At 44.8% G+C, this 13175-nt stretch overlaps 1 protein-coding gene across 13 annotated transcripts in view; it reads right to left on the bottom strand.

Annotated features, from left to right (window-relative positions):
* LOC8035852 (transcription initiation factor TFIID subunit 4) overlaps positions 1-13175 on the bottom strand; it is a 62374-nt gene that overhangs the window by 9748 nt on the left and 39451 nt on the right. For all 13 annotated transcript variants that reach the window (XM_040503512.1, XM_040503502.2, XM_040503510.2 and 10 more), the window contains 3 exons: positions 12134-12259; positions 10982-11038; positions 8127-8237 (listed from right to left, as the gene is read on the bottom strand). In XM_040503512.1, the coding sequence (XP_040359446.1) occupies positions 8127-8237; positions 10982-11038; positions 12134-12259 (294 nt within the window). The remainder of the gene's footprint in view (positions 1-8126; positions 8238-10981; positions 11039-12133; positions 12260-13175) is intronic.

Raw genomic sequence — 13175 nt, forward strand, 5'->3', positions numbered from 1 at the left:
CACGCCCCGCACGGACGCACGCATGTATGCACCAAACAAGAAAATTGCACAAGAGCCCTTGTGACTGACAAGGTGCCCAACTTGGTCCGACGCCAAAGTATTTGCCAACTCGATTGCTCTGTCGCTTCTTCTGCCCGCTCGATCACTCATTGCGCCTGGTTGGTTTTTCTATTTTCTTGTTGACTCTTTTTTTCTTTATTAACGAAGAGAACATAGTAAGAAACGTGCCTTCATGAAGCAAACGTTTGCACTGTAGCTGATCCACAGTGTTCATCGCGTGTATGCAAGCAATGGCCTTTGCAATATTAGAACATTCTTTCATAAATATTTATTTCTTGCATAAAACAATGAAACTAATTTGATTTTTGAGTTTAATGTATCTCTTTTGCAGCTGCACTAGATATGTACAGAAAAATGGGCATTTTTTAGCTTTTTCCAAACTTTTTGTGCATACCCACCGAGACATGGCCCACCCTGACTCAGGATATTACGGTAGTGGATTTTGAGTTCGGAGCGAATAGCGGTTTTTGGCCAAATATTTTCTAATCGAATATCAAATAGTTTCTACAAGCCTTTCACTAGTGTTGCACCATGCTGAAACAAAACCCAGCTGAACTAATAAAGATTGTTCTCAAGCTTCCACTTGTCCATTTCTAAGCTAACTTAATTTTAATCCAACTATATCTATAGACAATGGCCTCAGAAAGTTCAATGCCTACATTGGGATGGCAAGGAAATTACGGATTTGACATATAATTAAACCTATACACCAACTTAACAATCCTACGTCACGCTGCAGTGGTGGCACTTTGGGCACACTTCCGGTCTGGAGTGTAGGATGCGGGCCAGTAATTGCTGTGTTGTTTTGGAAGTAACCAGATTAAAACCTGCCTTCTCATCAAAATGCCACGACTGGAGCTGCACCAAAAGAGCCAGGAAAGGTGTCAAGATCAGTTTTCACATGTTTTCTGCCTGCCTGGTTCGTCCGAGAACATGGATAATATTTGTGTGCGTGTTCGCTATGTGTTTTAATCAGTTAAATAAATATATCCTACATTATCCCAAATTAACCGGTAGATCACAATGGCGACGAGGATAGGATCCATGCAACAAAGACGGATATAAACAACTAAGCGACATCGGAACAAAGGAGACAGCGGTAACATGAGTAACACCCCATCTCAAACCTAAAGAATGCCTCGCATCGGGAAAATTAAAGAGCTCCATCAGAAATCAGAATCATGGTCTTCGTACATCAAAAGGATTGAAGTGTTCTTCTCCGCGAACGACATTCCAGAATAAAAGCGAGCCGATGTTCTTCTCTCTATCGTCAGACGAGAAATGTACGGACTAATACGGAGCTTGGCGGCACCTGCTAAACCAAGCACAAAGACATAGTAGTACGTACAGATCATTCAACTAGTGGAGAACCACATCGACCCAACGCCCAATGAAACAGTTGAACGCTACAAATTCCATCACCGCAAGCAGCTGGAATCCGAAACCATTGCAGACTACATAGCTGCGCTCAAACAGCTTTCACTGCAATGCAACTTGGGTGTTTCCCTCAACGACTGACTTTGAGACGAGCTCATTGACGGCATTGAGGACGGAAACATTCTCGAGAAGCTTCCGGCTGAACCGACGCTGACATTCAAAGCAGCCGTGTATCTTGCCACTTCGATGGAGGTATTCATGAAGGATGCGAAGGAAATAAGAAGCGAGACCGAGACCCAACAAGATGTCAATCGCTTGGTGCAAGGGCAGAAACACGAGACGTCACCTCCGAAAAAGGCAAGCAAGCGAAAGGGAAATCTCGCGCACAAACAGGATCCCATGTCACCGTTTCGGCAAAACCAATCCCGACCCTGAAGACTGTTTTGCAAGGAACAAGGCTTGTCAAAAATGACCGCATCTCCACGTGGTGAATGATGTTGATTGGGGCGAAGTTCTGGTGGTGCTGATACGCTGAGCCGCAGCATGCCGAGCTTTTCGTTCCTTTTCATCCATGTCAGAAAGAGAATGTGTGGTATAGAACGCGATTATATACGCATTTGACCGTAGCGCCCTCTCCTGTATAGACGTCGAGTGGCTAAATGCAACGTTTCATCCATGACATCCCCAGCTCTTGAGTTACTACCACATCTCAGAGCCCCCTACTTGTCCCGCAGTCGTGGTCGAGTGGTTAAAGGGAAGATGGGGCACTTCTACATTTGAGAAAAAACGCTTGAATTGCGTTCATTTGGCCTTTAGAATAACAGATATCAAAATTATATTTCAATGCGACGCGCCGGAGAGCCACAAGAGCAATTTCAAAATATGGCTGAAGCCCCGCCCCCCTAGCCTTGGGCAGCCAAAAGAGCCGTCGATGACGTCACGGACAGCGACTGTCTTTCGCGTTTTTCTCGCGTTTAACAATACTTACGCAGCAAATGGTTTGGGTATTCGGGTTCATGGGGTAAAAATACACTAGAATTCACTTCTAACTCAATTTTTCCAAGAAGCTCCGTAGCTTCCCTTTAAGGCGATGGACTAGAAATCCAATGGGGTCTCCCCGCACAGGTTCGAATCCTGTCAACTGCGCAAATATTTTTTTCTTTTTTTTAAAAGACAGATGGGATGGCAATCGATGTGAGCACGGAGGCCGGACGGACAAGGCTAAACCCTAAGGAGCTTCGCCCCTAAAAATGCGGAAGAACAGCACACTTCCAAATGGTCTGCCGTGACAGGAAAAAAGATCCACAAGACTTAAGAAGAAAGGACAAGCCAAACTTCACCAACCATGTCACTACACAAAACTCGGGAGACGAAACTCCGTTTTATTTCATCGACTCAAGTTACCCGAAACCCATCACAGTAACTGTGAAGATTTGCAACAAACCTCTTCAGATAGAGATTGACACAGACTCACCCGTGACTGTGATCAATCTGGAGACATTTCAAGAAATTCTTCCAGACATCCTGTTGAAACCCTCGGGAATAACGCTGAAGCCGTACACCGGCAAGCCCATCGTTCCCGAGGGAAAGGTTCAAGTAGAGATGCGGTACAACGGGCAAGTCAAGTGGCATGAAATCGAAATGGTGAAGAATGGGGAACCTCCCATACTGGGAAGGGCATGGCTTCAGGATTTTCAAGTGAACTGGAAGGAAGTACACAATGTGCGTGCAGAAACCTTAATTCTCACAAGAGTGCTACGGAGATACAGTTCCACCTTTGAAGGTCCGGAAGAACTGAAGGACTACGCCGTGAAACTCTGCGTGAATGATGATGCTCAACCAAATTTTCTCAGACCAAGGTCAGCCCTCCGACAAAAGATCGAGGAGGAGCTGGATCGTCTTGAGAAAGAGCCTATAATCACTCCTGTGATGAGGAGTGAGTGAGAGACTCTAATCGTTTCAGTGATGTAGGCAAACGGCGCATATGCGGGGATTACAAGGTTACACTCAACCCCGCCATGAAGCCAAAAAGGTACCCACTACCGAAGACTGAAGATTTCTTCGTGAAGATTGCCCATGGAGAGAAGTTCACCAAGTCAGATTGCAAACACTCCTACTTCCAGATCCCCTTAGTGGAAGAATCAAGAAACCTCACTGTGATCAACACACACGAAGGGCTCTATCAAGTGAACGGAGCGCCATTTGGAATAACCTCAGCGTCAGCTATCTTCCAATGCGTCATCGAAGAAGTCGTTGGGAATTTGCCGTTCACAGGTGCATTTCAGGATGACATCGTGGTAACTGGCAAGAACTATGAACATCACCCTGCGGAACCTGGACATCGTACAGCAAAAACTCAAGGAAAGTGGCCTTCTCTTGGGAAGAGAAAAATGCTGCTTCATGCAGGACTCCATAGAGTTCTAGGACATGTCATAGACAAAAAGGGACCCACCCAAATCCCAAGAAGGTGGATGTGATTCTACATGTGAAGAGGCTCAAAGACGACGAACTCTGAGCATTTCAGGGACTGCTGAACTACTACGGAAATTCCATCAGCAACGCAGCCGACATCCTACATGAACTGCTGCAGAAAGATAAAAGGTGGGAATGGTCGAGATCATGCCAGAGAGCCTGCAACGAAGCGAAAAAGCAACTCACCAAGCAGAGTCTGCTAGTGCACTATGACCCTGCACTTCAACTGGAACTGCACTGTGACGCATTGAGCCTAGGCATTGGTACAGTACTTCAACACGCACCACCCAACAAGCAACGTAGGCCGATTGCCTTCATGTCAAGAACGCTCTCCAAAGGTGAGCGAAACTACTCTCAGATTGACAAAGAAGCACTGAGTCTAGTTAAAGGCGTAAATATATTTCACCAGTATTTGTTTGGACGCCACTTCACGATGTGGACAGACCAAAAACCCCTGGTATTGATTTTTTATCCCAGCAAGAGAATCCCAGGCACGGTTGCAGCAAGAATGCAGCGATTGGCAATCATCTTGTCAGGGTATGACTTTGACATAAAGTGTGTATCGACCGATAAGAACATAGTCGCAGACCCGTGTCGAGACTCCCAATGACTGACAAAGGCGCTACAAAATCAGAAACTACAAGAATGGACGAAATCAAATTTCCACCTAAAACGTTTCAAGAACTCCCACTAACACATAAGCAGATCAGCAGAGAGACACAAAAGGACACCGTGTTGTCTAAAGTTTTAAGACTCACCATGGATGGATGGCCAGAACAAGTGAATTCCAATGACCTCAAGCCTTACTTCTGTTGCAGAACGGAACTAACCGTGGAGCTCAACTGCTTTATGTGGGGAAAACGCATCATCATACCCTCGAGGTACTGAAAACATGTTTTGAACGTCTTGCATCAAGGTCATGCGGGAATGACAAAGATGAAAGGACTGGCACGTCACTACTTGTGGTGGCCGCTTTAGGATCATGACATCGAAACGATGGTCCGAAGCTGTCGGCCGTGCCAGGAAGTGAGCAAAGAGGCACTCAAAGTTCCCATACACCCGTGGGAATACCCAAAAAAGAAATGGCAACGCCTGCATGCAGAATTCGCAGGACCCTTTCAAGGAAGGAATTTCTTGCTGATCATTGATGCACATTTGAAGTGGCCCGAGGTAGTGCCCATGACCTCGACGATTTCGGCAGCCACCATAAGAGTGTTTCTAACCCTCTTTGCAAGATATGGGCTGCCAGAAAGGATTTTGACAGACAATGGTCCACAATTCCAGTCAAGCAAATTCCGGGATTTCATGACAAACTGATTCCAGCAGTCATTTTCACCCAGGAACCATTCTGCAACAAATAGTGCGGCAGAAAACTTTGTAAGAACATTCAAGAAGTCAGTCAACGCAAGCCTGAAGTCGGGGCTGAGCATGGAAGAGGCATGCCATAACTTCTTGGTGGCATACCGGACGACCCCGCACACGACAACTGGCTCAACACCTGCCAAAATGACGACAGGAGACGAATTTTGCACAAGGTTCAATTTTCCTAGACCATCAATAACGGATGTCGTGCGATCAAAACAGGCGAAGCAGCACACCTCGCGCTACTCTAAAGAACAACACTTACATCAAAACGACCAGATCTGGGCAAGATGGGCAAGGCTACAGGAACGGTAAGAAATGGTCGAAAGGTGTCGTCGGCCGAGTTCTAGGGAACCGAACACATGAGAATCGCACAAACGGCGGAAATACCTGGAAACAGCACATTGAACAGCTGAGACATGTACCCAAGGAGGAAGAGGGAATATCTCCGAATCAAGGCGATAGCCTCAAGGCCGCAAAAACATAGAAAATGTTTGCCCCTTCCCGTGGCTTCAGTCAGCGAAACGGTTCACCGTCTCCGAATTGCAGTGACGACTTTCGAACTACGGTTCAAGAGAGTCAAAACGATCCTGCAACACCGGAGGCAAGCACTTCAAGCTCACCAGCCACACCGCTTAATGGCACACGTGACCAAGGCAAGGAGGGCAGCCCTCCTCTTCTCAAAAGATCAACACGGACGCGCCAGCCACCTACGCGGTTGGGCCTGTGAAAACATGAAGCTTGCCGTGTAGTATTGTGTGCATGTTTGCCACGCATAGTGAATACGACCTATAGCCTAGGTAACAGAGGGCTGATGCAACCAGAGACACCGGCGGGGAGAGCGAGCCACAAAGAAGAATGTGACGCCTGGAAAGGAGCAGACTGGGTGCGGTCGCAGACCAAACAAGACGATTCTCAATCGATTGTAACCTATCAGTCAAATAAATATATCCTGCATTATCCCAAATTAACCGGTACACCACAAATAGGTGCCGTGAAAAGGGAAAACCAGACGCCGTCGGACCATGACTGCTTGTGTGGGAAGCACTTTGGGTTGAATTCACGGGTATTTCTGGTCGTCAGATTTATACGTTTTATTCAAACATGAACGCGGGAAAACTGTCGAAATGTCCGGACCACCCGCGGACCCTGTTCAGTGCATCTTAACGTTCAAATGGCCATCTGATCTTTTAAACTGTCGCCTGCTGGTTTAAAGGGGCCCTGCCATCATATTTAAGCGTTTACCTTTTTTGAGGTTTCCACGTCTCCTGGGGTTCGGGCAAGCCAGCGGGCACGGAGAGAGTAACTAAATATCAGTGCATCATATTTTAACCGGACGACGCGGAAACCTCCTCCACCTACGGGGGCGACCCGCAGTACCGAAAGCGCGCGAAATGTGATGTCTTTGGTCCTGGGCTTACTACTGGTCCGAGCCGCTAAAAGCTTTTTTTTTAGTCGAAATACAAAATATAAGTGGCACGAACCATTTCAATTATTTATAAAAGTAGTTTTTGTTCAGTATTTTAGATCAGAAAAGAAACAAATGCAGTTTATAAAGTACGGAAACAAGAAATGACCCGTCGACATACTTGCCACCAAGCGGTGGAAAAGGCAGCGCATACTAGAAACGAGTAGCGGGATCAGGCGCCGACACGGAAAGGTCCCGGATGAATGCGGCGGTGCTGCGGTCGTTTACGGACTGGAGGATCCGACCGGCTCCGAGCGCTCCCAAGGCCTTCAGCGAGCAGCTTTGTCTGGCGTTTTGGCCGTTTCGCGGTACGGCAGCGAGAAGTGGCTCCCGTTCTGAACTGATCTTCACACCGTGTTTGCTGTCGTTTGTGGCCAATGAAGTGTCATGCCGAATTAGTGTTTAATCGTGCAGCAAATGCAATGAGAGCCGCTCTGGCAGCCCGCTGTATACAGCCTATCCAGAACACGCTTCAGTGGCGCCCTCTCGCGCCGTCGACACAGAGTGCGGCAGCCGTGAGCGCTCGCGATGAGCCTACTACCCCTCCTCTAGTTCACGGCCACTCAAGCAACCAAGGACGTCATGAGGGAGGTTATTTTTTGCTTGATTTTGTAATTTTGATTTGCCTATAACTTTTAAAATAAAGTGAAATTCGAGAAAAGAAAGGTTTCATTAAGTTATTACGGTCAGTGCGCTCAGGTTCGGTGCAAATTAAAACCAATAAAAAAAGTGCTTGCAGGGCCCCTTTAAGGGGAGACACTCCCTAGAAAAAAATATTTCTGCAAAAAAAGTTGATTTTGAAAAATGACATATTTACCATCCACCAACATCTAGAAATTTTCACTAGTTTACACTGCTTATTTAATTTGTAATAAATTATTTTCTGTCCACCAAAGCTAAAGAAAAGGTAGGGTTTGGAGCACTTTGAACGCATTTTTCTCCGTTCCACTTTTTGGTATAAAATTCCATTTTAGTCACTCTATCGTTTGATAATGGCAATACAGGGAAGGCTCGTTCTTCACTTTTCGTGACTGAAATTTATTAAGAAATGCGGCTATGGAATTTTTTCGGCACTTCACGAATGTCTTTTATAAAATATGTTGACATTTTGAACATTAACTCGGCAACAACTTGTCAAGTGGAGAGTGACGACAAAAATTGAACAGCTGCTGAAGCCTCGGTAATGGTTAGGCTTCATTTTGATAGATAGCTCGGCAAGCCTTGCAAGCCACGCGCTCGTCTGGGCTTTTTCATATCGTACGCGAGTGCACTTTGGATGCTTGATGTTATTTGTTTGTTTGGAGTTGAAAGCAAATAAAATGTGGTGCCAATTCGTCCCCCTTCCCAGTCCAGCAAGATACGAGTGAAAATGTGAATGGCTGCTCACCCCAGCGCCTGCACTGTTGTCCGTCTTCAACTTTTTCCGGGGGCCGATGGCCAGAAGGGCAGTCATGTTCGCTTCTCTTTGCCTCATCTCCTCCATTTCTGCTTTTTGCATCTGGGGAAAAAAGAAAATGACAGTGCATATCAAGTTTCTTCACAAGCATGCAAGGTTCTTTAAAGGGGCACTAAAGAGGATTCTGCGATCGTCTGTTCTTGGACATAACTGATTCTACGGGCCCTAAGCATCCTAAAAATTCAAACATTACAATTACTTTCGGCATTTTGTACTATAAACCACTTTGTTTCATACATCTGCTGGGTTCATGACCAATTTCCTATGAGCTATGCATTAACCATGATGGACCAACTAACTTTTAGGAGAAACAGTTATGCTACCAAAAAAATTTGCAGTAATTAAGAAACACACGCAAAAAGAAAAAAAAACACTGTTTATAGTAATCGCCTGCCTGAATAGCCAGGGTACTTCTATTCATTACCAAATCTTCCTAATACATTCAATGTGCACTGTTTTTAATACAGAACGTGCCACTCCGAGGGGTGCCGATAGGCGGGTACCCCTCCAAAGAAAATGCAAGGCCACATGAAGCTAGGAATTCGTACGATTGTGCACAGCGTTACAGAACTCGAGTGTTCAAAATGGTATCTGCAATCATTTGACCAATTTTTGTGGTTATCTGATGTGCATACCCAGTGTTTTCAACGGCTGATATTTTCAATGCGCAACATTATGCAACTTCTTCGGGCACCCATCCAGTTGCTCTATGCAGTCAGTACTACTATGAATTGAAATGTATCAAACTAAGAATGCCTTGAATCTGTACGAAGCATTTTAATGAGAAAAATGAATTATAAATTTAATTTTTACTGTGGCAATGAAAAACAAAAAGCAAACATTAGGAGATTACTTCAATTAGTTATGTGAAACCGATGCACACTTACAAATTAGCATCCCTGGATCCCTTGAAAGTGTGAAGGTATACAAAGATGTAGTTTGGTTCCCCAAAGTACAGTAGAACCTCATTGATACGTCCCGGCTCATATTCAAGAGTAAGGGCACGGGAAACGTCTAAAGAGTTGCGCTGTTTTTTTTTCCAGTTCATATGCTCTCGGATAACACTATTTCCCGAAAAGTATGCTCAACATTCCACCAAATATCGATCGGGTTATACGTTTCTCGGCTATCAACTTTGCACTCGCATATTCGGAGCTCCGAACATCCGGTCTCAACGAACGAGCGCCAAGCAGCCGTCCTCTGGGGTATACGACTCGGCGCACACATGCAGAGCGGTCTGCGGGTCAGCCCGCTGATAACCTCACCGCAGCGCCTATTGTTTGCCGCAATTTCCGAAAGCCCTCCAGGTGCTCAGGGGCGTTTTGATTGGGATTACAAAACACACAGCGCAGTTTTACTGTCTGAGCTCATTATTTGATTAGTCAAAAAATCCTTCCCATAAGATATTAACAAAGGATTTTAAGTACATACTTTACGCATCTTGATTGCAACTCGGGCGGCTTGGGCGAGAACCTCGGCACTCTTCGCCAGCGTTCTCGGCTGTTGGCGGTTAGCGTCCGCACCGCTTCGTCGGCGTACTAACTGCAGCATCAGATGGACAACAACGCGTCCATCTGATGCTGTCATTCATTTTCCTCTCTTCAAGTGCTAACACTGGCGAAAGTGGCACGAATGCTGTCGTAGCGAGCAACCGAAGTAGCCAAAGCAGTAGCATAAAGATCAAACCCAAATACAGCTATCTACCAATCGAGCTTCACCCGTGCGAGCGCATGTTCACTTCAGTTGTCAACACCGGAGCAGTCCGCTCGCTTATGGCTTTTCAAGCATTTCCAAAGTAGACACATGATTATGGGTCACTCTTGATAACTCCAGCAAGCAGTTTGAGGCATTGTTCGGAGGGTTGAAAGCATCGACTGCAAGAGTGCGCAGAGCAACTCTAGATTAGGACGCACAAGGGAGTAGTAGAAAAGCAGTAAATGAATGAATCTGGCATTTCTTTGTTTCTATCTTTGCATTGGTTCAGCTCTGGTTCCTTTATCAAGTTTCGCCAACGCTTTGGCAGCTTTGGTTTCGCGTTCCGCCCCAAGCCAGTGCCATCCCATTTCACCATTTTTCCTGTGCCGTGTAGGCTCGTTTCACTCTGCGATGGCGTCGCTTTCGTGACGCCATCGCAGAAATGCTTTTTTAAACTACTGATTTTTTTGCTTGTTTTTTGTGTGTGTGTGTGTGTGTGTTTAGAAATGGTAAGTTTGGATTGTACGTTTTCCCGGGTAATAAGTTTTTCTTTTCTCACGGTTTCTTCAAAACATATCAACGAGGTTCTACTGTAGTAATTCTGCAACCGACAGATTACCAAAGAACATGTACCAGCGGCTGATAGAAACCCAGGAACCGCATGAAGAAAAATTATGCAACTGTTTGTCACTGGATCGCCCTACAAGAAGCCCAGCTGTCTCGCCAGGGCGATTCTATTAAATCAAGTTTTTCTTTTCACCCTTGCGGTGCTTCGGCTGTTGTCAATCCCTTCCTTTTATTATGACAGTTCTCCTGCGACAGGAGAATGGTGTCGCTGATGCTGCCGCAAATCAGCCTTTAATTACATTTGCTCTTCTTTACCTTCCACATTTTTTTTTTTTTTTTAGATAGTCTTTAACTTGTATTTCAATGTCATGATAAACCATGCTGGTTTTATTTTCTTAATTCGAAGCGAATGTAACTGCCGAAGGGCGATGTGCAAGAGCTCTAAAAACATTGCTTCCCGTCCAAAAAACAAAAAGGGGAACTTAGAAGGCCTGGCCAACCTTCCTAAAAGCATGCATGTTCACCTCTTTTGCCTTCTGTTTTAGTTTCAGCTGCTCTGGGTCCTCCATTTTTGAGCGGCTCTGTGGAAAAGCAAGCAAACAAAACATCCCTTTCAAAATTCTCGATTAGAAGCCCAAAAAAAGAAAATATGTAGCACCTATCCAATCTGATACAATTCTTCCATGGTACTACTACTATTACCTGAATGGTAACTACAATATCAAAACTCAAACAAAGTCACAATCATGATGTAGACTGTGCACAAATAAAACACTGGCACTTTTCCGCATTTTACTCGGACAGAATATAGACGGACAAAATTCAATGCTTTAGGTTACTGCCCAAGCGGTAAATGGTGACTTTCTTTTTCTTTGGAGACTTTCCTATGGGGACTTTCTGTTACGCTTGTAGCGAGCAATTTAATTTTAAGGGGGTACTCTGGCTGTTTTTTGAGCAACCGAAACAAACTGCATTTTTTGAATACCCGGACTTTAGTCTTTGCTGTATGCTATTCATTGTCTCGAATTTCAAAATAGCCCAAAACCAACATGTGTGACTTCGCACCAATGGTGCGAAGTCACAAGTGGTACAGATTTTCAGGTCACGCAGGTTGTCTTGAACAGAGTATGTAGAGCATTTTTTCACACTTCTCAGTGAATGAGCTAAGTACGCTTTTCCCACCATCAAACCTCTTGTAATCAGTTGGCAACGTGGTTTACTGCATCACCCTTTGAGGAAAAAAAAAAAAAAGCATTCGCTTGTTTGTGCTAACAAGTATATTTTTCCAGACCCAATTAATTATTTCTTGTTCTGTGCTCTTCAAGACAAATGACTGAGGTATGACCTGTCACGTTTGGAGTATTTACTACTATACCAACAAAAATAAATTAACTACTATAACAAAAATTTGTCATTTACCAACAAATACACACTAAACCAAAATTTAACACTCGCATCAAACCCTCCATTCATTATCTTTTCAAATTTAATCCATGGCAGTTTAGGAAAGTACCTGCAGGTCCTTGGCACACCTAAAGAAAACAATTCTTAACTCTGGTCTGAAAGGACATTCTTAAACTCCAAGCAAGGTGGTGTCCTAAGAATGCCTATACTAAATTGCCTGCTTCCCTTTACTGGGACACAAAGTAGCTCGAGGTTTGATAAGTCAAGCTTACCTTTGCAGCTCGAAGAAGGATTTCACGCTCTTGCTCTTCGTGCCTTTTCTTCTCTAACCTATCCAATTCCTCCAGAAACTTGAGCTGTGCTTTGACGTCTTGGGTCACTTCGTACCGAGAGTCACTCTGAAAGATTCCAAGACACCTTCTCAACCAAAAGAATTGTGTAGCATCATAAAATAAGTTCTTGAAAAAATATCAAAACATACTACGGCATTCAGCCGGCTAACAGACAGCCACTAGATTTAAAGGGGCTATGCAACGTAATTGGGTAGGAATGTTTCTCACTTTACACAAGCTTACTGAAACTAGTGGGACCCAAGTATAGTCTCACGCAATGCCACTGACCAAGAGGCTTCTTTTTCGCCGCTTATTTTAAAGATAAAAGTGGACGTCTTCTTTCAGCCTCTCCTTTGCTAAACTTGATGACGAATCTATGGGGATTGCATTGTTGGCGTTGTCAACAATGAGATCCCCAGGATTTTGTTATCAAGCTTTGCAATCCCTACGGAGACAATATACAGGGTCATCGAAATGAATCCGTAAAATTCACTATATTCAGGAAAACACAAAGAGGCAAAGATAAAATGAATATCAACCACTTTCAGTGCTTTGCTTGGTCTGCTGCAACGTCTTCCTGGCTGACAGATTATCTGAATGTCTTGGCAATGCTGTGAACTTGCGTCTTCTTGTAGCCATACCATGCAATGATTTGCTTAGGCGACTTTACGGCGTGAAGCGATTCAAGTATTGCTGCCCTCCGGTCGTATTCCCCACTAATCTTTGAGCAAGTCGCGAACTGTTTATAATGCGATGGTCTGCTGTCGATTCACATGGCCGCAGAAGTGCAATACGACCGGTTAGCTTCACTGTATTGTTAAGAGACAAAATCTGGAGAAAGTCCAAATTCATCTCGATGACCCTGTATATAAACGCAGTTCATGCAATGAACACGAGCCCTGCGCGAGCATTCGATTTGGGCTTGTGACAATCAATGCCTCGACATGAGTTCAGGTAGCAGCTCGTGTCCCATTGCTGAAAT

The sequence above is a fragment of the Ixodes scapularis genome, unplaced genomic scaffold (assembly GCF_016920785.2).
Source record: "Ixodes scapularis isolate PalLabHiFi unplaced genomic scaffold, ASM1692078v2 PGA_scaffold9__187_contigs__length_104089568, whole genome shotgun sequence".
Taxonomy (NCBI): domain Eukaryota; kingdom Metazoa; phylum Arthropoda; class Arachnida; order Ixodida; family Ixodidae; genus Ixodes; species Ixodes scapularis.